This window comes from Pongo abelii, chromosome 17 (assembly GCF_028885655.2).
Source record: "Pongo abelii isolate AG06213 chromosome 17, NHGRI_mPonAbe1-v2.0_pri, whole genome shotgun sequence".
Lineage (NCBI taxonomy): Eukaryota > Metazoa > Chordata > Mammalia > Primates > Hominidae > Pongo > Pongo abelii.
In genome coordinates this window covers 67941964-67965242 of record NC_072002.2, presented here as the reverse complement: position 1 = coordinate 67965242, position 23279 = coordinate 67941964, and the positions used below count along the sequence as shown (strand labels likewise).

General features: G+C 38.1%; 1 protein-coding gene across 5 annotated transcripts in view; it reads right to left on the bottom strand.

The window, feature by feature from the left end:
- Nucleotides 1-23279, bottom strand: part of DCC (DCC netrin 1 receptor) — a 1201233-nt gene that overhangs the window by 372344 nt on the left and 805610 nt on the right. For all 5 annotated transcript variants that reach the window (XM_024235927.3, XM_054537946.2, XM_063716903.1 and 2 more), the window contains exon 8: nt 8377-8533. In XM_024235927.3, coding sequence (XP_024091695.3) covers nt 8377-8533 — 157 coding nt within the window. The remainder of the gene's footprint in view (nt 1-8376; nt 8534-23279) is intronic.

Here is a 23279-nt window from a genome sequence, read left to right as displayed (position 1 = left end):
GCTCTCACAGAAGCATGTTCCTTTCCACTAAAGCTCTTAACTAAGTGTGTGGTTATACATTCATCAATAAGATGAACCTTTCAAGATTAACTCCTTCCAAAGAATCTGCTGGGTTCTCTTCTATTTTTAGTACACTGCTGGACATGGACATATAGTCAACTCACATTCAATATTTGCTCATTTATATATGACATTTGTGGATGGCATGTTTCATTTTCAATATGCCTTAAGTCCACTGGAGAAATAAAATCATTATTCTCTCATTCAATGAATTAAAAACACTTTGAAGTACAGAGCCATGATTTTATATTTACAGAGAAGCAGAGTGGGGCTCTAAGAAGAAGGCTAACTTTGCCAAGCTTTAAGCCAGGGCCAGAATGTCATGCTTAGGATTCTGAGTCTTGTTCTCTTTCCATCACAATAGGCTCCCTCATGGATAACAAGCTCCATCAGCTGCAGAGTCCTCAACTCTGAAGAGCGGGGAAAGAATATGTAAACACCACGTCAAAAATGTAATATACCATGAATTCTAAAAGGAATCCTCCATGTCAATCACAAAAAGCTGGCTTCTAATCCTGAACAGTGAGCAGAGGTTTTCTGAGGCAGCATAAAGCAATGTGAAGCATATATTGCTGCAAGTTGGAACACCTAGTTCAGCCTTTGTTCTGCCACAAAACAGTGTGTGACCTTGAGCAAGTCAGGGGCTATCTTGGAGCCTTCTCTGCTTCATTTGCAAAATGAAGATACCGGTCCCTTATCTGCCTACCTCACAGTGTTATTGTGAGGATTAAATTGAATGATGCTCATAAAAGCGTTTTAATTCTCTCATCTGCACTCCCACTGTATTTTATATGGAGCTTTTTCAGAAAATGTCTTTCACTTTGTATGGCACAGTGAAGAGATCACTGGACTAGAAACCTGGCATTGAAATCCCAGTTCTAATATTTACTATTAGTGTGGTTTCTTAGCAATATTTTTCAGTCTTTCTGAACAGAGAAAGGCATACTCATTTGTGAAATGGAGATCATCATAAATACCTTATGTGAGGATCAAATGGGTGAATGCTTGTGAAAGTAATAAAGTCCTCTCTAAATAAGAGTTAAGAAACACCCTTGTATTTCAGTTATTTTAATTTTCAACCCACATGATGATTTGCACATGGCATTAGCTAATAAGAATGGAATGTTTTGGGTGCACCAAAGAGCAAGTGTTTTAGGTGTTTTTATTTAACTTCATTTAATACTCATCAAAACCTTACACATCAGATACTATTATTATTCCACGTGAGAAAACAAAGTCACTAGTAATAGGCCCAAAGCCACACAGATGGTAAAATACCAAGCCAGGATTTGAACCCAGGTGGTTCAATTCCACAGCCACATAGCCTTAACCTTTTGGCTATACTGTGTTACAGTTCATAGTCATTTTAGTTACAAATGAGAGGTATAATGTTCTTTTTATATATATAAAATACAAAAACTTAGCCAGACATGGCGGCATGCACCTGTAGTCCTAGCTACTTAGGAGGCTGAGGTGGGAGGATCCATTGAGCCCAGGAGTTTGAGGCTGCAAGTGAACTATGATCACACCACTGCACTCTATCCTGAGCAACATAGCAAGACCTCATCTCTCAAAATAAATACAATAATAAAAATTCACTAGTGTGTTTTATTAGTGGTAAATAAATAATGCAAATCAACTTAGCCATTAAGTCAAAAAATTATTGGAAAGAAATATATAAAATAATTGCATGTCATAATTCTATAAATATCAAGAACATTTAGTTCTCTTGCAGGTTAATCCACTAAGGAAGCAAGATGAATAAGGGATTGAGAGTGCCTGATTTGGACTATGGTCTACACTAAATTCTAGTTCTACTACTTACTAGCTGTATAATGGAGGTATAAACTTGTTCTTTAAGTCTCATCTTGGTAAACATACTTTATGTAAGATGCTTAGCCTGGTATCTGGCAGAGTAAGTGCCTAATAAATGCTTGCTGTCACTGTTGATGATAAAACTGTGGCCTTGGGCATGGGACTTTCCTCTGAGCATTGGTCTCTGAATGTTTAGGTAGCAGGAAGTTAGACTATGACCTCAAAGATCACTTTTCATTCCTAATGATTTTTAGGTACTAAGAGAGGATAGCTAGATCTCTATGAAGCAATTACTTCACTGTGAATTCTAGCTTTCCTGTTTTGGAATATATGCTGCTTTTTAACTTATGAAATAAAAACACCCCAAGGGGTTGGATAAAATGATGTGAATTATGTCACTTGCATTATCTACACCATTAACCAGTCAGAAAGATGTGTGATGATCTGAGCTAGAATAACTTTCCTGACAAAGTTGTTGCTAATCTGAGATAAATGTTAAATTCACAACGTTTTAGAAAGGTATTGTGTCAAGCAGCTAAATAAATCTACATGAACAAACAAACATCATAGACAACTGCTCAGAGACAGTAGCATATTTTATGGCCAGAAAAATCAAAATAAATGGAGATATTAGAATAAAATTTTAATATCAACTTTTTTTGGAATTAAAGTTTTTATTAAACTGTAGTCAGCTTATTTATCCTCCTCAGTAACACAATTTATTTTATTGGGTAAGAAAAAAAATCTATCAAGAATATCATATCTCTCTGCCACCTCTACCATATCAGTTCTGATCAGTGTATGTTTACATGAGGCATGATACTGGACACTTGAGCATGAAATTATGAATAAAATCCAGTCTCAATCATCAGGAAAAGAAATACACACATACTCAACCAAACATCAAACTTGATAAAAGGTGGCCAAGGCCATAACGGTAATGTAATCAAAACGAACGGGTGAGATAAAGGTGAAATTGATGAATTCTGAGTTGGAGGACTATGGAGAGTTCCACAGAGTAGTTGACATTTCAGCTAAGGCATCAAGTTGAAAAATACTTAGTGAGTGTCTATAATGTGTTAAGCACTGTTCTAGGCACTGAGAATAGCTCAGTGGATAAAGAAGATAAAAACAGCCTTGCCCATAGGAAGATTATATTTTGGTGAGGAGAAAGGGGATTAGGGAAACAAAATTTGCAAGTAGAAGGCAATAAAGGCTATGGAGAAAAATAAGAATAAAAAGTACATAGTGAGTGCCAGGGGTCAGGAAAGACTTCCATGAGAATATGACATTGCAGCAAAGATTTGGTAGAAATTAGGGAATGATCCATGGGGATCTCTGAGGAGAAGAACATCCTAGGCAGACTGAAGAGCAAGCGCAAAGATCTCAAAAGAGGAGGATTCTTGGATATTTAGGAAACATAAGGAAAGTGCTACGTGATGAGGTTAGAGGGGTAACAAGAGAAAAGAGCAAGGACTTCTGTTAATTCTGTGAATGAGACAAACAGTCATCACAGGGTTTTGAAGCAGAGGAATTACATACCCTAACTTATGTTTTAAAAGGTTTACTCCAGCTGCTATGGTAAGACTAGAATTAGGAGATTACTGCAGTAGTTCCAACGAGACTTGGTTGTACTTAAGGAGGGGGTAAGAAGTGGTAGGACTCAGTATATGTTTTGTTTCTGTTTTTAATTTTTTTTTTTTTTTTTGAGACAGAGTCTTGCTTTGTCACCCAGGCTGGAGTGCAGTGGCACGATCTCAGCTCACTGCCACCTCCACCTCCCAGGTTCAAGCAATTCCCCTGCCTCACCATCCTAAGTAGCCAGGATTACAGGTGCGTGCCACCATGTACAGCTAATTTTTGTATGTTTAGTGGAAATGGGATTTCACTATGTTGGCTGGGCTGATCTCGAACTCTTGACCTCAAATCATCCACCCACCTCGGCCTCCCAAAGTGCTGGGATTACAGGTGTGAGCCACCGTGCCTGGCCATGTTTTGTTTTTATTTATTTGATTTTAATTGTCTATTATGAAAAGTTAAACAATATAAAACTAGGCAGAATAATATGATGAACCACTTTATTCCCATAACTCAGCTCAGAATATAAAATCATAACTAGCCTTCCAATATTATTTCATAACAAGACTTGGTATATTATTTCATGGATTCAGGATATATTTTGATGGTACTGCCAAGAGTTGATGATGGCTTTCATAATAAGAATTAAGAATTAATTAAGAGCTAGGAATTATTCCAAAGGTTTTGGCCTGATTAATGAGAAATATGAAGATTTCAAAGGTGGGGGGAACTCTGGAATGATAAAGTATTTGGTGGGGAGGAATTGGGGTTGAAGCATAACAGGTATTTGGTTTTGTTCATAAGTTTTAGATGCCCATGAGACATTGATGTTGAGAAATCAAGTAGGAAGATGTGTATATGAGTATGGATTGCAGGTAAAAAAGTTAGGACCAGAGATACAAATTTGGAACACATCAGCGTGTTCACAGAATATAAAGCCAAGAAGTGAATGAAAGGCTTGAGTCCTGAAGCAATTCGATACATGCAGATCAGATAAATTTGGAGTAAAAAGTAAAAAAAAAAAAAAGCCTGAAAATGAGTAGCCAGAGTAGAATGAGGAGAGCATGTGCAACAGAAAACTGAGTGAAGAATGAGTTTCACCAAAGGAGAAATGATCAAATGTGACAAAATTTGCTGATTGTCCAAGTAATATGAAGACCAGGAATTGACTACTAGGTGAGAAACAGGAGGTTATTGGTGAACCTTGATAAGAGCAGTTGCTATTACATTTTAGGAACAAAATAATTATTGGAATATGATGTAAGACATTGGAGTGAAGTTAGACAATTCAAGGAATGTTCCTATGAAAGAGAACAGAGCATGGAGTGGTAGAGGAGAGAAAAGTTAAATTGAAGCAAAATTTGTTGCAATGGAAGATCTGACTACATGCTGACATGCTGATAGGCATAATTCATCTTAGTGGGAGAAATTGATGACACAGAAGAGAGAAAGAATGGCTGAAGATTTGCTCTTTTATAAGAAAAGATGGGATCTTGTGCACAAGTGAAGGTTTTGCTTTAAAGACTACAGGCAGTTGTTTTATGGAAATTTGAGGAAAGACAGATTATATGCTTAAAGACAAACTTGAGTGAAAAAAATTTCACATATGAAAGCATGTAGAATTCTCCTTCTTATATTACATGAAATTAAAATCAAGGTCAGCTAAGAGTGGGGGAAAGGGGGAAGGTGTTGGAGATTTGAGAAGAGAGAAAAAGACATGAAATATCATTAGGAGTGTATGTGAGAGAGGCTGCCTGATAAATGTAGTATAACTGCCAGTAACATTAATGGGCAACATGAGATTAGTAGCTATGAATTTAAAGTGAGACGAATCAGCCCAGTTATACCTTTTCCTCTAGCTATATTCAGCTACAAAAGCACAAGTAAAGAGTAGGTAGAAAGTTACATTTACTTGAGTTGGTTTTTGCTAAGCAAGTAATATGAAATGAGAGTAGCAGGCAAAACGTTGATGCAAGTCAGCAAATATTTAATTGCTGTATTTACTGGCTATGGAATTGTAGCTATGGAGTAAGTGAAGGAAAACAGGAAAGATAAGGGATAGGATCAACAGATTGCAGGTCTCTGTGAAATCAAAGGTTTGTTGTATTCAGAGTCCTAAATAAAGGATAGTAAGACAAGAGTCTGGAGAGTGAGGCAAGAATATGATTTGAAACTCAGATAATGAGAGGTTGCAGTGATTGGTGTTGTCAAGTTTCATGGTATAACCATGGGAGCGAGTAGCCAAGGGGGTATACAGGATTGATGCTTAGGATTGAAAGATAAGAACAAGTTCAGTAGAAGAGGAAAGGACAAAATTGTGTGATAAGCAGGCCTGTGAACAATTATGAAAATAAATGGTTCACCCAAACAGCAATTTCAACAATTTCTCCTTCCCCTTCTCCTTCCCTTTCTCTTCCTCATTCTCCTTCTTCTAATACTTTGAGCCTAAATTTCAGCTTCTTTTCTACATTGTCTCTGAGCTCACACTATTCTGAGCCCTTCCCTTCTTCCTGTGTGGAGTGACTGCCCTGAATTCTTTACCTGAATTCCCTCAGTCCTCATAGCAATGCTAACAGGTAGAATTTATCTTCCTTTTATTCCTTTTAGCAAAAAAGTATTATTCGTATTTAATGCATTATTAAATACAGAAACATCACACATTTGATAAATAATAGGAGCATTTTCAAATCCAGCTCTTGTGACTTGAGTGAAAATTTTTTAACCATTACAGATTATAGAAACCACACTTTTACATATATCCATACAGATAGACAGATATAGATACAGATAGATTGGGGCTAGACTTCCATTGAAAGAAGTCTGAAGTTCCATGTGCATATCTTTGTATAGCAGTTTTACTGTATTTAAGAACCAGTCACATTTTGGGGCAGTGGAGTGAGTGATCAAAACTGCATTTCAAAAAGATAACTACAAACAGTGAGAAAGATGGATTGGCAGATGAGGAGTGATTCCCAGAGATCAGGTAAAGATGTTGAAGATAATAGAATAAAGGAAGCATGCCTGAGCTATGGCCAAGGTAAAGTTGACAAGACTTCATGAGGAATGGTAGTGTTGGGAGGCAGCAGTCAGTAAAACATGGCATGAATTTTTTGCTTGGTCAACAGGGATGGAAGATACTAACATAAACTAAGAAAAGAAAGGAAAAATATACATAAGGAGGAGACAGTGAGTATGTTTTGGGCAGGTTGAATTTAAGGTGCCTCCAGGAAATCCATGTAAAAACATGAAGATGACTGGGCAAGAATCATTGCTTCCAGTTTTCACAGCTGCACACACTGAAATCCAAGGAACTTAGGAGGCATCGTAAGATCACAAATAGTTGCAGAGATAACACTAAAACGAACGCCTGTTTCTTCACAGTAATGAATAATCTTAGCATAAGGCAATATGTATATGTCTACATCTTCCTTTTTTTTTTTTTTTTTTTTGAGAGGGCATCTCTGTTGCCCAGGCTGGAGTGCAGTGGCACAATCTTGGCTCACTTCAACCTCCACTTCCCATGATCAAGCAATTCTCCTGCCTCATCCTCCTGAGTGGCTAGGATGACAGGTGTGCGCCACCATGCCCAGCTAATTTTTTTGTATTTTTAGAAGAGACAGGGTTTCACCATGTTGGTCAGGCTGGTCTTGAACTCCTGACCTCAGGTGAGCCACCTGCCTTAGCCTGCCAAAGTGCTGGGATTACAGGCGTGAGTCACCTTGCCCAGCCTCTTTCCTTTCATTTTAAAGTAAGGTCAATTTGTAAAAGATAACAGAAACTTTAAAAGCCTAAACTTGAACTTGCTGCCAACTAGAAAGGAGAGCATTTTGAGACCCAGCAGGTGAGGAGCTGTATTGCACCACCTGAGCACCAGATTGTCCCATTTTGAACTAAATAACACTTTGGTTTATCCAATGTATATGTCCCCTTTCGAATGCTAAAGATCACCACATGTTTACAGCACTCACAAATCTGAGGGACTAGAACCCTAGGACATGAATTCCTGCTTCTCCTGATGTGGAACTTATCCAGCATTTACCTCAGACTTAAACATCAAATTTCAAAGTCATAAGATGGTGAAATATCTTAAGGGGAAAATGTTGAGAAAAAAAATGCAATGGATTGTAATCTTGAAACCAGATATGTACAGCTCACTTTTGCTTAGTCAATAGTAATATCCACAATAACAACTTCTACCAAGTACTGGACACTGATATGACGTTTATATATGCAAATTAATTTAATGCTAGCCAAAGCCTTGCAAGGTAAGTATTATTTAAAAATTTTTTTTTTTTAGTTTTTATAAAACTTTTAATTTTTATGGGGACATAATAGATGTACATATTCATGGGATACATGATGTATTTTGATACAGGCATGCAATGTGCCATAATCACATCAGGGTAAATGGGGCATCCATCACCTCACGCATTTGTCTTTTGTGTTACAAACAATCCTATTATACACTTTATTGTACATTTTAAGGTAGGTATTATTAATTCCTCCTTATTAAAGAGGAAAATGAGGCTCAGAGAAGTCATGTGGTTTTTTTGAGCTCATGTGATGTCAATCACAGAAATGGGATTACAAGCTAGCCACAGTAGAGCTTTTACACACTGTTCTACTAATATACAGCCTAATTCTGTTCTCTGTTTATGACTCTGAAAACCAAAGAAATAAAAAATTGACATAATATATTCTTACCTTTTTCAAGGATTTTTTATACAAATAATTTCATTAGACTGTGTCAACAACACTGCTTTTTAAAAGTGCACATCTCCACTGGGGAATGAGTGAACGACATAGTAGAGATTTCACAGCCTCTCCAAAGTTCCTGCCCAAGATCTCCTCCTGCCATTACCCGACCATATTGACTTAAAGAGATGACGGATTAAGCTGAATTTTATTGGTAGCATCACCTACCTGTTGTCACCTTCTCTGGAGAAAAAGACCGTGAAAGTTTGAATGTTCCCTTTCGCTTCTGCAGGTGGGCGCCAGCTGAGACGGACAAATCGGCTGGAAACCAAGACAGGGACAACGTCTCTGGGAGCCGAAGGGAGGACACTGGAGCTTGGGATAGCTAAGGAGAAAGAAGAGGAGGCTATCAGAAGTGTCGGTGCCATAGGTAAGAATTGGGTAGGAAGGCAGAGCCAACCTATTAGCAAGCATCTCCATGTTATAGTCACCTTGATTCTAAAGCAAGGAAGAAAACCAAGGGAATGCACACGGTAAATGGAATAAAAGGTATATTTGTATTTTTTGGGTTTTAAAGTGTGGCTAATGACATGTATACAATTCCACTGCTTAAATGTCCGATTTCTATTACCCATGGGATCTATGACAATAAGGGAAAAAAAAGTCTGCTCAGGAAAGAAAAGGGAAGAGAAATTTGGCAATGTGAATTTTTAACAAGCATTTGAGTTCTAGAAAGACCTTACTTCAGAACTGTGGATAATGTGATTCAATATTGTAAAAGGATTACACCTCTCATGACTTTAACTGACAATAGAAAATGTCTTTGGTAACAGATAAATTATTTTAAGTAATTAATATTTCCCTGAATTGTTTCTGGAATGAAGCAGAGGTTGAAAAAGTAAGAATATGGATAAATGAATAAATGAATAAACACATGTATCTGTATTTGAAGTAAAAGACAGTATTACAATTCAGAAGATAAACAAACTCCAGATATACTAAATATAAAACTAAATTTACAGTAACTATTTGTCAAAGATAACCTATTGGCATTTTTAAGAGTTCTAAGAAGTGCTAGGAGGGCCATCATCTCCAGGATTTTACAAGGTTGGGGGCAGTTATTACTGTAGAAAAAAATGTGATCATATAGTTTTAATATACAGTAAGACCACATGATTTCTGACAAAGAAAAATCACATATTATAAAACTCTTCCTATGTATTAAAAAAAATGGTAACCAAGTTGATTCTTTTTTTTTTTTTTGGTTGACATGGGGTCTCACTCTGCAACCCAGGCTGGAGTGCACTGGCGCGATCTTGGCTCACTGAAACCTCTGCCTCCAGGTTCAAGTGATTCTCCTGCTTCAGGCTTCCGAGTAGCTGGGATTACAGGCACGCGACCCCATGTCTGGCTAATTTTTGTATTTTTAGTAAGGATGGGGTTTTGCCATGTTGGCCAGGCTGTGTTGAACTCCTGACCTCAAGTGATCCACCCACCTCAGCCTCCCAAAGTCCTGGAGATTACAGGCATGAGCCACCATGCCTGGCCCCAAGGTGATTCTTTAAAATATTCATTTCATAGTTAAAATACGTTTCATAATAGAAAAGATACAGCCCAAGTAGGTGTACATACACTGACACCAAGTTTAATAAAGCACTAATTTGGAAGTCAAACCAATGGAGACCTCAATATTCTATAACATAGCCACGGACTTACCTGTATTCATAAATGCTTCAGGTAACCAAAAAGTTATCACAAAACCTTATTGCTGTCAGTATCTGTCTACATGTTTACACTATTCTGATACAATTTTTTTTCTCCCTCAGCCTCCTGAGTAGCTGGGATTACAGGCACACACCACCACACCCGGCTAATTTTTGTATTTTTGGTAGAGACAGGGTTTCAGTATGTTGGCCAGGCTGGTCTTGATCTCCTGACTTCAGATGATCCACCTGTCTTGGCCTTCCAAAGTACTGGGATTACTGGCGAGAGCCACCTCTCCCAGCCTGTTTGGAAACAATTTGAAGTAGTTTATTTATGTATTTTTTAAGACCATAGGAAATTAAGAGCAGAAATGAAAATTTGATGAAAGTTAACAAAAAGTAGAAGCAATTTTCATGGACTTGTTCATAAGAACAACTCTGAATTATTCAGAATTAAAAAACTGTCTTTTCACATTAATTCCCACATTGGGGGAATTAATAATATGTAAGAGAGGGTTTTCTACTACATATGTGCATGTGTATTTTGTATTGTGTGTCTGCTTGGGTGTGTGTGAATTCATAATTCAGCTGTTCTGTGATAACTCTGTTTTCTTCATGTTTGTTAAAGTTCTCAAGTCTAGGGAATACATGTTTCATCTCGACAGGTGATCTCTAGCCACAAATCACAGGTACCCATTTGCGGATGTAAAATCTTCAAACCGGCTTTTGTAGTCCATTTGCCCTAGTCTTTATCAAAGTCAGTCTTCATTTTTGCATTCACTTTGTATAGGGACTGGCTGAGTGGTATCACTGCCATGAGTTAAACTTCTGCTAGCTAGAAAAATTCATCTGGGTAGTGGAAATACCCCATTTTCTAATGGTTCCAGAAACATTATCGATATACAATTCTTGCTAGCTATACAGAGAAAGAGAGGTTTTAAAGAATGGCAAAAAAAAAAAAGTATTCAAAGTTATTTCTGACTCCATAGACTCTTTGACTATTTCTTTGTAGATAAAATTTCGCCTTGCTCTCTAGATCAGTACAGTATTTGAAATAAATGGAAGAGTGGCAGTGAGTTAGTCAATCTTTTATAGCAGAGTGGTGTGGGAGGGGAAAAGATTGATGCCTGGGGATGGAGTATCTCTCTCAAAAATATGGGTGATATTAAGCTTCTTGACAAAAACTTTTACTTCCACACATCACAGGCAGCTGAGACTAACACACTGCAGTGAATTTATTCTCTCCCTCCCCCTCAGCCTGCTTCTCCTCCTGGGTGATATTCAAGTTGTCCTCTCAGCTGTGCAGCCCGGAAACCCAAAGCCCATCCTTGATTCCTGACTCTCCTTCACTCACCGCATGCTAGGGGTCCCCACTCCTGAACGTCTCATTAATCTACCCACACTATTGCATTTCCACTGCCACACTTGCATTGACACCACCGTACTCTCTCACTGGAATTACCACAAGTGTCCCCGAGCTCCTCTGCCTTCCTTAAACTGACCTTCCTCAAATATATTCTCTGCGCAGCATCCAGAATGAGCTTATAAAAATATAAATCCAGTCATGTCACTCCACTACTTATTTTTCCTCCACACATCCTCTTCAGGGCAAGCTTCAAACTTCTTAATTAGCTTGTTGGCCTGACTTCTGCTGAACATGGGTCTTGGGTGGCTTTCTCCATAAACAGTGCTTCAGAAAAGGACTTTTGTATAATTACTACATTTGGGAGATGATCCAAAAAACACTGCAGGGAGTCAGGAAGTGAGACAGGGCAGGGAGGGACCTATCTGAAGAGTGGGTTATCTATATGGTTATTCCTGTGGGAAACAGAAGGGCAATCCCATCGGGGACTCTGGGAGTCAGTATAGGACATGCCTCGGAGTTATTCATCCCTCAGGGTAGCAGATAGGGGTATTTATCTATCTACTCCTTCTCCATCATTTGTTGAGGGTGATTCCGGTGGATTTGCCTTTCCTAAACAATGGCCTAGTGTGTTCCTACAGCAAGACAGAAAATACCTTCGGGCAGAGGCTTGCAGAGGTGCACAGTTAGCAACTTTCAGTAGCTCTACTCACTCAGCAAATATTCAAACAGCTCAGATCACCTGTCCTTCTTGCCCATGCAGAAGAGAGAGTGGGGAACAACAGATGAAGCCATTGTTCTCATGGTGCTTATGTGGAAGCTCCTTGGCTTCTTGATGCTTCTACATTAAGCAAGTTCTCATGCTGAGCCCCCTGCAATTGTCTAGGGCCTTCACAGAAGCAGATCCCACACCTTAACAAGCCCCTTGCACTCATCTGCATAACTCCTACTTTCCCTCTTGGTTTAGTTAAGGTGTTTCCTGTGGAAAGACTGAAAGTATTTGGAAAATATATAAAAACCAAGTAACATAATATTAAAAAGCATGTTTTAAAATATTTAAAATAATAAATCATCTTATTGAAAAGTGGGGTTCAACTTGACAAATAATGCAAGAAATACACATTAAAATAGAGCCTGAAAAAATTCTATCAGAGGCCACTTTAAAGAAGGTGAGTATCTCACGTTGGCCAGGGTGTGGCGCTCTCACAGGCTGTCAGTTGAAGTGTGTGTGAGCGCTACACGTTCAGAAGTAAATGAGGCAAAATCCTTTTAAAAAAATTCATAGCATCAGGCCAAACATTCTCATTCCTATAAATTTATTATTTAAAAAATAACAAATCCCTTCTTCATCAGTATATCAATCTGTAATTATAGATAGCACATTTACTCAAAATGTAATACCTCTATAACTAACCAGTTATTAAAAAATGAGATCCTTACTATATTTTTGAGAAACATATTTTTAAACATATAATTAATTATAACTTGGTGAAAGCTTTTTGGAATTTTCAAGAAGTTAGACAAATAAGTTTTATACGAACAAGAGGGAAGTTTTCCAATCTTTTTCCTCCAAGAGCATCTCACTCCTACATGACGTCAACATCACAAACCAATTGGCATCTCCACCCACCCAGGGAGTGCCAGAGAGGAGGGCAAGGGGCAATGGCAAGCAAGCAGTTGCTCCTCCCTCTTTTCTCCTTAGGCTTCAGGGAGTGTCTTCTCACAGAGCTGGTCTAGACTCAGATGGCACAAAGCTCAGCATAGAATTAATCACGGACTCTTTACCTCAGTTTAAACAGGCGTTATATTAAAAGGGAGGAACACAGTTTTAACAAAGGAATGGCTTCTTATCTTATACAGGGGAATTAATTTTGTTCTTACTAATCCTCCATGCTTTCTCTCAACAGTAACTTGCCTTCAAATAAGGTCTCCATAAAGAACCAATCAGGACTTCTTTTCTTTGCTCTTGGAGGCCTAATCTCCAGTCTGGCCCTAATCTCTCTGGCCCATTACTGTTGCCATAGCTACAGCTTCTTTATCTGTTGTCGTGGAGAAGAGGAGGTGAATTTGCCACACTATAATGACAGTCTTTTTTTTCTTTTAAGAACATCTTTAAAAATTTTTTAATAATAGCCAAATCCAGGAAAGGGTGATAATTTTTATAGATAATGAAAAGCCAAATATATATAGTTTTGAAGCCAAAATATCATAACATTTTGTTTAGGTCCCCTGCAGTAGCCTTGGTAACAATGATGCTATTGGATTAATTTTTTAAATAAAGCTTCAATTTTTCTAGATACCGAAGACTTTTTCTGTCACATGTTATTATACAGTGTTTATGAACATGAATTTTTATCTAAGTTTATTGATAGTCCACTAGCTTCATTCCCCATGATGTATATGAAAGATAAGAGGTACTCATAACAACAAAAATGTTTAATTTACATTAAACCTCAAACAAGCCAACAGACCTATTTCCTTGTTTCATTCCCCATGTTGCTCACTAAAATATTACAAATGTGGCCACCAAATCAACTAGCTGCTTTATTAGCTGCATCTTCTTTATTAGTCTGCATCTTCACCATTTAATAAAAATAATATGTAACTAGATATTATCAGTGAAATAACCGAAACACTTAATTTTCCTAAGAGCAAACAACTATTATTTCTCCTTTTGATTTTTTTTCCTTGTTGTTCTCTTGACACCAAACCCTAGCTTTTTATTGTCTAAATGAAGAAGTGGATAAACCTAAATGATAGTTAAGTTTTTACAGTTCATAATGTTATTTCACAAAATTATCAAAAAAAAGAAGCATGGCTACGTATAATTAAAACTTATAATGAATAATATTTTTTTCTAAAATGTTACATTATTTTCAAAATGGAAAGAATCATGACTTTTGCGGTAGTAGATTAAGAACTTCAGAAAAAGTAAGAAATGTAGATTTTATAAAATGGTTATTTGAAACCATTTTTTATCTTAATATGAGACGAAAGTTAATGTACTCCATAAAATCACATTAGTCATTTATTTATTTGTTTTTTAATTTCCAGATAACATTGTATGCTTTTATTCTGTATAATATGATACCTTGAGGCATATATACATTGTGAAATGGTAAAATCTAGTTTATTGACAATGCATTATCTCACACACATAAAATAATGTATTGGGTAGGTATATTTTAGATAAAAATGAATAATGAATATTGATGGAATATTATCATGTTCCTACTGTTACACATGAAGCTAATAATAATTTGTTTTTAAGCCTTGAGTTTTGACCTCAGAGAACAGGAAATTAATTTGAGGACTCAAGGTGTACCCGTGTAAGACTATTGAAAAATTAGAGACAGTCACTTACTTACAAATGAGTTCCATTCTAGAGTTTGGGTAGAAAAGTTATTTAGACATTAGAACACATCACCTCACTAAATGATTTCTATTGTTTCCAGATACCTATTTAATTTGTACATTAATTATCATAGTAATAGTGCTATGAAATTGAATCACACCTTCTATGTACTCTTTGATAAAATGAATTTATGCATCCAATTATTAATCCATTCAATGTTAACTGAAGACATACTTTGTGCAAGGCACTGGGTGAGAAGCTGTTCAATCCATTTTCAAATCCCAGAGGGAAAACCAGCTTGGTCATACCCCCTACTCAGCTTGGCTTCACCCTCCAGGATGCATTTGCTGCCACCTCCAACATTACTCCTTCCATACCAGCTATACTTTCTCAGTTGTCTTCAGCATGACAGGGCCTGAAGGATCTAAGCCTGAAAGATACAGTTGAGGGTCTCTGAGAGTGCAGAGCTAGGTTTCAGGAGTGTGCAAAGGCTTTACTTTCAGAACAGCCTCCTCGCTACCTCTCCGTTCTCCATGCTGAACTTGCTCAATTCCATGAAGACCTCATGCTTTCACCTCTGCTACTTTTGTGTGCTGCAAACTGAGCTGGAATACCTTCCTCCAATTGCTTTGCTGCTCTGACGTGGGGGCCTCCTTCAGGTTTCAGTTAGAGTGTCACCTCACTGATCTCCAGCCTGGCTTAGGCTCCTCTACCTGGGTGTTCACAGGATCAGGACAAGACAAACTCTACTGTCAGGGCACTTCCCTGGACTCCAACAATCTGGTCATTTTTGTTATTGTTGTTATCCTATTACAAATTGTATGCTCTGTGAAAGAAGGAACCAAGTCTAAACTGTTTATCACTTTAATCCCCCATCATTATCACAGTGTATGTTAGCGGTATCACAGGTATGCATTAAATTATTGCAGGGTCCAGCTAAATGGAAGGCTTTGCAAATTTGTGAGATTATGTTAAGACTTTGGCTGGAAAACTCCTTTTCAGAACTGTGTACAGTGGTTGCTTGAGAATATGCACTGGGAGAAGACTGAGCATTACTGCCAAGTAGTTATGTTCATTATTATTAATTTGCAGATAAATTACAAAGTAGAATGAAAAACCAAGCTCAGAGGAAGGTTCTAAGGAAATGCAGGTTTTGGGTGAGAACATTTTATTTTGAACCAAATGGAGAAGGGTAAATATATCACAGCCTGCTCTGTCACAGTTTGTCAGCCTTGATCCCTAGAGGAAGTCCTGGTGGCAAGCTTTCTACATTGTGCCAAACAAAGTAGGTGTGTTCATATAAGGATGCTTCCTAAGGGAAATAATGCTTTCATTAAGAAGCAAAAAGGAAGCTTGAGAATTTGGTTTGGGCTGACCTTGTATCCAGAAGGGGACCTAGGGTCCGTTATAGAAAGTGTGATTCTTATCCCAGAATCATATATCAAAGAGCATGGCCAAATAAAAGTTGTATGCTAAAAAGGAATTCTTATGGCCACACAAAGAGATAAACTGAGAAACAAATTCTGGGAAGTATTTTCATCTCAGCAGCGATAACTATAGCTCTCAGAGTTTGAGCTCTTTTCAGACAAAAGGAGGAGAAAAATATTATCTGATAAACTGGCCAACCAATACATGAGCAACTAAAGGCTTTATGCTCAAATCTGCACATTGTAGGTATGTAAAAGCATACATCATATGCTTTTAATAATTTCTTTATTTCCAAATTGCTTATCTAGGAAAGTGCCTTTTAAAGAGTTTATGAAGATGCAGCAAGTACCACAGGCAGCTTGGAGAGGTGGCTAGGGCATCATGTATGTAAATAAATAGATTTGACTAGCAAACTGCAATTAAATGGTATGAACCTTGCTCCCTACTCCCAAACTCTGTGAATGTGTTATTTAGAAAGGTATTTAGCCTCTCTGGGCCTTAATTTCCACATTAAAAGTGGATACAAAATATTTAGTTTAGAGAGTTGTTAAGTGATAATGAGAAGTGGAGTCTAAGGGCTGCTCACCGTACCTAGCATATGATTTGCATTCAATAAATGGCTGCTGTTATTGTTATTTGTCTATCTTTAGATCTTGAGAGCAGAAAGCCTATTTCTGCTGGTCCAGTTTCTTAATGGCTGTCTGGAGATGTAGGAACTCTCATAGAAAGGCTTTGGGAGGCGGGGCGTGTGGCTCACTCCTGTAATCCCAGCACTTTGGGAGGCTGAGGCCGGTGGATCACGAGGTCAGGAGTTCAAGACTAGCCTGGCCAAGATGGTGAAACCCCATCTCTACTAAAAATACCAAAACTAGCCGGGCGTGGTGGTGGGTGCCTGTAATCCCAGCTACTCAGGGGGCTGAGGCAGAGAATTGCTTGAACCCAGGAGGTGGAGGTTGCAGTGAGCCGAGATCATGCCACTGCACTCCAGCCTGGGCAACAGAGCGAGACTTTGTCTAGGAAAAAAAAAAAAAAAAAGGCGTTGGGAAGTTTTGAGCTAGTTTTGAGTCTGGTAGATCAAGTAAGTTGAGGACAAGAGTGCTTCTTCTGTGGAAAGAAAGTACGTCGCCACTTCAACATCCTTCTCTACTTAACTTTTCAGGTTGCAGAGAAAAATCCATCATTCATTTTCTTTTTTAAAAATTTTATTGTCCCATATTTCTGCTCCTGTAAGAGTTTATTTCATTTCGGGTCTCTTTTTTCTCTTTGTATTTTCTTACTAATCATTGCACCCTTTCCATCTGTCACTATTCCAAGGCTTTGTGAGGCTACCTTTAATCATCTTTCTCATCAATGTCTCTTCCTGGCATCTTTCCCCAACTACAGGAGAGTTATGCTTCTACCCAATTGCAGCTCGCTTTGTTTCTACCCTTTCCCTTGAGTTTATGTCATTGAATTCCCAGTCATTGTTTATCCATTCTCCATGCCCAGAGACCCCAAACGTGCCATTTCAGTCACTCCCTTGTCACCAGAGTTTCCTCTGGGGATAAAGACTGACAGGCTGTGACAGCTCCCCTCCCACCCTTCATGTGCATCACCATCCTTCCCCTCATCCCAGCCATATGGTGCTTTGTCCCAGGCTGGCAGGCAATCCTGTCCTCTGCCGGTGAAGAACGTCTAAAGAACACATGCATTGCTGATATAGATCAGTATGTCAGCCTTTAAGAAGCAGTGCTTTCTCCTTGTAATCTCCTTTGGTTATGAGACACTACTAAAGTAAAATAGCTGACAAGTTGTGTTGTTAAGGAAAAAAATACTTTTATCAATGCTAGGGAGTTTAGTTTTGTATGTATGTGTTAAACAACTAAATGTTTCCAGTGAGGGACTCAAGTAAAGATACATGGAAGATAATACAACTTAAGTAAGAAGAACTAAAGGTTTAAGCTACTCTCTTTAGTAATGCAGGTCATTTTAAGAGCTCCTTTTACCATTGTAGGATACTAGGCAACTCATTAAAATGGCTCCAATCATACTTGATGGCAAGCTTCCAACTCTCCCTATAGGACTTACAATAAATTTTAAAATAATTTACTCAAGGATATGGTGTCAGGATAGCTGTGGAAATGCTCATTTCTAGGATATGTTCATTTCAGTCTAAAAAAAATTATCTGAGAATCAGAGTTGCAGAATGACAGGTTCACTAAACACTATGTTTCAGATAGACAGGATAATAACAGGTGTGTGAGGTGGCACCACAGGCCAAGAATGTACTGGCTGTGTATGGCATGGAGGTTTATTAAGCATTTGTGTGCAGTGCATTTGGCTCTAACCCCTTGCTACCCATCCCTAAATATTATACCCACGGAAACAAATTAAAGGGAAATAAAAAAGAAGCAAATAAAAGAGGGTATAAAACTAAGATAAATTATTAGTTATTCCAATTAAGTTTATAGACGTAGAGTATTATGCCACCGTTATGAAGTCACTGCAAAACAAAAGGGGGCATAATATGTATACGAAGCATGTTTCCTTAGATTCCTTTTTGTTTTTAGGTTTGACCATCTGGGCCTCTATATTTCTGAGAGAGAGAGAAAGAAAAAGGCCCCTACTACTTCTATTCTAGTCCTCTTTCTGAGAAGGAGGATGGTGAGCATGTAGTACTTGCAACCACAGCTGAGTCATCACTCATGTAGCTCATTCTTTTTCTTTATGTATTGCAGTGAAAAAAATGATATCTAAGCTATCAACCATAGAAGAGGCATATTGACCTGAACCTAGTACTCACATTTTAAATCTATAAAGTAGGACAATAAAAACAATAACCACCAGAGATGATTAATAAAACACATTATATAATCATAAATTGTAGCTGTGCATCAAAGTCAGTATTCCCCCTGGTCACTCTAAATAGAACAATATTAATTCCTCCAGAAAAGATGGGTCTTTTTAAAAGTCTTGTTTAATTTTAAAAAATCATTAAATGTATTATTTACCTAAAGATCTATATTGATTTGAATTATGGTTGATCAATATATCTATTAATTCAAACTAAAACACAGCACATGTGGAATACTAAAACATAGGATACAGATGTTCGTCTACCATAACAAATGTATCTATTTTAAGTTTAATTCCTTGTTGCTATTGTAGCTGAGGCAAAGCATATGCTTGGCAGGTATTCCCATGTTTACTAATTCTCGTAAAGATGTAAGTGGTATGTATGATCAGTGACCTTTTTTTTCTTGAATAAAGTAAAAAGAATTATAGAATTGGCTTTGTAGACAAGGCTTGCTATGAGTTGAGTGTTTTTGTCCCTATACCCTTCAGGTTGAAATTTAATCTCCAATGCAACAGTATTGGGATGTATGGCCTTTCAGATGTGATTGAGTCATCAGGGCTGTGCCCTCATAAATAGGATCCATTGCTCTTATAAAAGGACTTGACAAAGAGTTTGCCCCAGTTTTTGCCCCTTCCATTCCTTGTATCATGTGAGGATACCAACTTCCTGCTCCATGGAGGATGCAGCCACAAGGTGCCATCCCGGAAGCAGACAGCAGCCCTCACCAGACAACCACACCTGCTGATGCTTTCACCTTGTGCTCCCAGCCTCCAGAACTGTAAGAAATAAATTTCTGTTTTTCATAAATCACCCAGTCTGTGATGTTTTGTTTTATTTTTATTTTTTGAAGACACAGTCTTGTTCTGTCACCCACGCTAGAGTACAGTGGCATGATTTTGGCTCACTGCAACCTCTGCCTCCCAGGTTCAAGACTCAGCCTCCCAAGGAGCTGGGATTACCGGTGTGTGCCACCATGCCCAGCTAATTTTTGCATTTTTAGTAGAGATGAGGTTTCATCATGTTGGCCAGGCTGGTCAAACTCCTGGTCTCAAGTGACCCACCCATCTCAGCCTCCCAAAGTGCCAGGATTACAGCCGTGAGCCACTGTGCCTGGCCCAGTCTGTGGTATTTTGTTATAGCAGTACAAAGGACTATATTCTCTTCCAGTTAGCAGCTGGTTAAATACCTTCTAGGTGCAGGTACATCAGTCCCTAAAATCACCACTAAGGCTCTATCATGCTATGAAGCAACAATAGCTTCCATCTCTCTATTTTCCTTCTTCTTTTTCTATTTCTTTCTTTCTCTCTTCTTCTCCCTTGTTTTTTCTTTGAAGACAATTCATCCAAATTTGGGACAGAATTTGGAATTAAATGAGATTCACTATCCAGTTCCGAAAGTAATAGCTGCATCTTAGTCCACCTGGGCTGCTATAATAATATCCTAGACTGGGTAATCTATCAACAGCAGCAATATATTTCTCACAATTCTGGAGGCTAGGAAGTCCAAGATTAAGGCACCGTCAGAGTCGATGTCTGGAAAGGGCTTCATAGATGACACCTGTTGCTGCGTCTGCATAAGGTAGAAGGGGCAAGACAGCTCCCTTCAGTCCATTTTAGGACATGAATCCCACTCATAAAAGCAGAGCCCTCGGCTGGGTGTGGTGGCTCATGCCTGTAATCCCAGCACTTTGGGAGGCCGAGGTGGGCGGCTCACAAGGCCAGGAGATCGAGACTATCCTAGCTAACACTGTGAAACCCTGTCTCTACTAAAAATACAAAAAATTAGCGAGGCGTGGTGGCAGGCGCCTGTAGTCCCAGCTACTCGGGAGGCTGAGGCAGGAGAATGGTGAGAACCCGGGAGCCGGAGCTTGCAGTGAGCTGAGATCGCGCCACTGCACTCCAGCCTGGGCGACAGAGTGAGAGTCGGTCTCAAAAAAAAAAAAAAAAAAAAAAAGCAGAGCCCTCACAGCTTAATCACCTCCCAAAAGGCCCCACCACTTAATACCACCACAATGGGGATTAAGTTTCAACATGAATTTTAGAGGGACACAAACACTCAGACCATATAGCACCCTGTTTCTAAAGATAGCATAATATAGAAAAAGATGAGAATTAAGGGATAAAAGCAATAAAATCTGATGATATGACCTTACTATATTATCTCCTGTTCCTGAATTTCTTCCAAACTTAAAACATTGTAAAAAAAACTCCCCTCTTCTCCCACATGATCATCAAGACACAAATACAGTGGATAATGCCCATAAAGTACCTTGAGTTCAGTTACGTACAGTCTCAAAATATAAAGGAAAACAAATGGCACCAGCCCCTGACTTGAATATTTCACCACCTTACTATATATTGGAAATTCAGAAGTGAATAGATATTGGCTATTTGATATGGTTTGGCTGTGTCCCCACCCAAATCTCATCTTGAATTGTAGCTCCCACAATTCCCATGTGTCATGGGAGGGAGGCAATTGAATCATGGGGACAGGTCTTTCTCATGCTGTTTTCATGATACTGAATAAGTCTCATGAGATCTGATGGTTTTATAAGGGGGAATTCCTTTGCACAAGCTCTCTCTTGCCTGCCGCCATGTAAGATGTCCCGTGCTCTTCCATCATGATTGCCAGGCCTCTCCAACCAGGTGGAACTGTGAGTCAATTAAACCTCTTTCCTTTATAAAGTACCCAGTCTCAAGTATGTCTTTATTGGCAGCATGAGAACAGACTAATACACTATTGAAATGGGAAGGCAGTTCTAAGAAAATGTAAAAACCAGAACCCATGAAAAGAAATATTGATAAATATGACTGTATTGAAACAAAAACTTCTACATGAGGAAACATAATAGGGAGATAGAAATATGAATGACAATCTGAGAAATTTTCCATATTATTAAAAGCATTAACATTCCTAATATGCAGAGCTGTTACATATCAAACTATTCAAAGAGAAGAAGGTGGTAAGTAAGCTACAGTTAGAAAAGATGATAATAGAAAGGATCAGTATATGTACCTTTCATTTCAATATCTTTGAATATTCTATTGTAATTTCATCCTCCAAGTAATTATTAATTCCACCAAAGATAATTATTTCACTATAATAAATGTCAACATAAGAATACAAAACACTGTGGCCTTCACCTTCAAAGTGTGAAAATTTGTTAAGCTTCAAATGGGATGGAAACAATCATTCTCACACCTGTGGCTACTTAAAGCAAAAAGTAAATTATATAACACATTCATAAGTAAATATTTTGACAGAAGAAAAAAATTACCTGTGTAAAGTTCACAACTTGATGCCATGCTTCCTGAAACATTTTAAAATTACTAACTGTAACATGTAGTTTGGGATTCTGCAGCTACTTTGCAATAAGCATGAAGATAGAGTTACAAAACCTAAATCACTCTGGTCTCTGGTTTCCTGCTGCTCTAGGGTCTGAACACAAACCATAACATGATATCTAAAGAAATTCACTAAGGGATGACTAGAAAATAAGACAAAAATCCTCAACATGAACCAGAGGTGACTTCACCCCTCTCTGCCATCCAGCTATGTCATGAGCCAAACATGTAAACTATCTGTTCTGGTGTCTAATTCTTTTGGGTAGAGGTAAGGGATAGGAAATCTGGAGGCTGTAAGAGTTTTATTCTTAAACTCTTTCCGGGCAATCAACCTGTATTCTCAAAAGGAGGAGGCACTGCTATACAGCTGTCAGCACACTGGCTATAATGCCTTCTTAACTATCTAGAGTTGTATTAGATAATTAACACAGAATGTGGTACAATCATGTTAGACCTTACTCATAGAGTTGATTGCAGCCATTAAAAAAAGAGGTGAGGAGGCTGGGGAGTGGGCTAGACTGATATGCTTGCTTCCAAAGAAAAGAGTATGGAGATGAAAAAATATTAATTTCAGAGTAAAACCCTGGCCAACTCAGCCACCACTTAGTGAGTGGTAAAAGTTATCCTCAGTGATGTCATGTGGCTGTCATGTATCCTTGATATTATGTGGCAAGAAGTACACTTCCCCTCTGTGGTATTCTTTCCAAAAACAATACCAGTCTAAATGATGAAAACAACTTTGGATACACCCAGATTGAGATACCTGACCAATCCTCTTCAAGACAGTGAAGGTCAAGAAAAAAAGGGAAAGATAGAAGCTGTTACAGAAAAAGGAGCCTGGGAAGACATCACAAATAAATGCAAGGAGGTTCCCTTGATTGGATTCTGAGACAGAAAAATGATATTAACGGAAAACCTAATGAAACCCAAATAAAGACTGGAGTGTAGTTCACGGTAATATGGCAATGTCGATTTCTTAGTTTTGAAATACACAGTCATGTGAGACGTTAACAGTGGAAAACTGGGTAAAGGGTATATAGGAGCTCTGCTATATTATTATAATTTTCATGTAAATGTAAAATTATTCTACAATATATAAAAA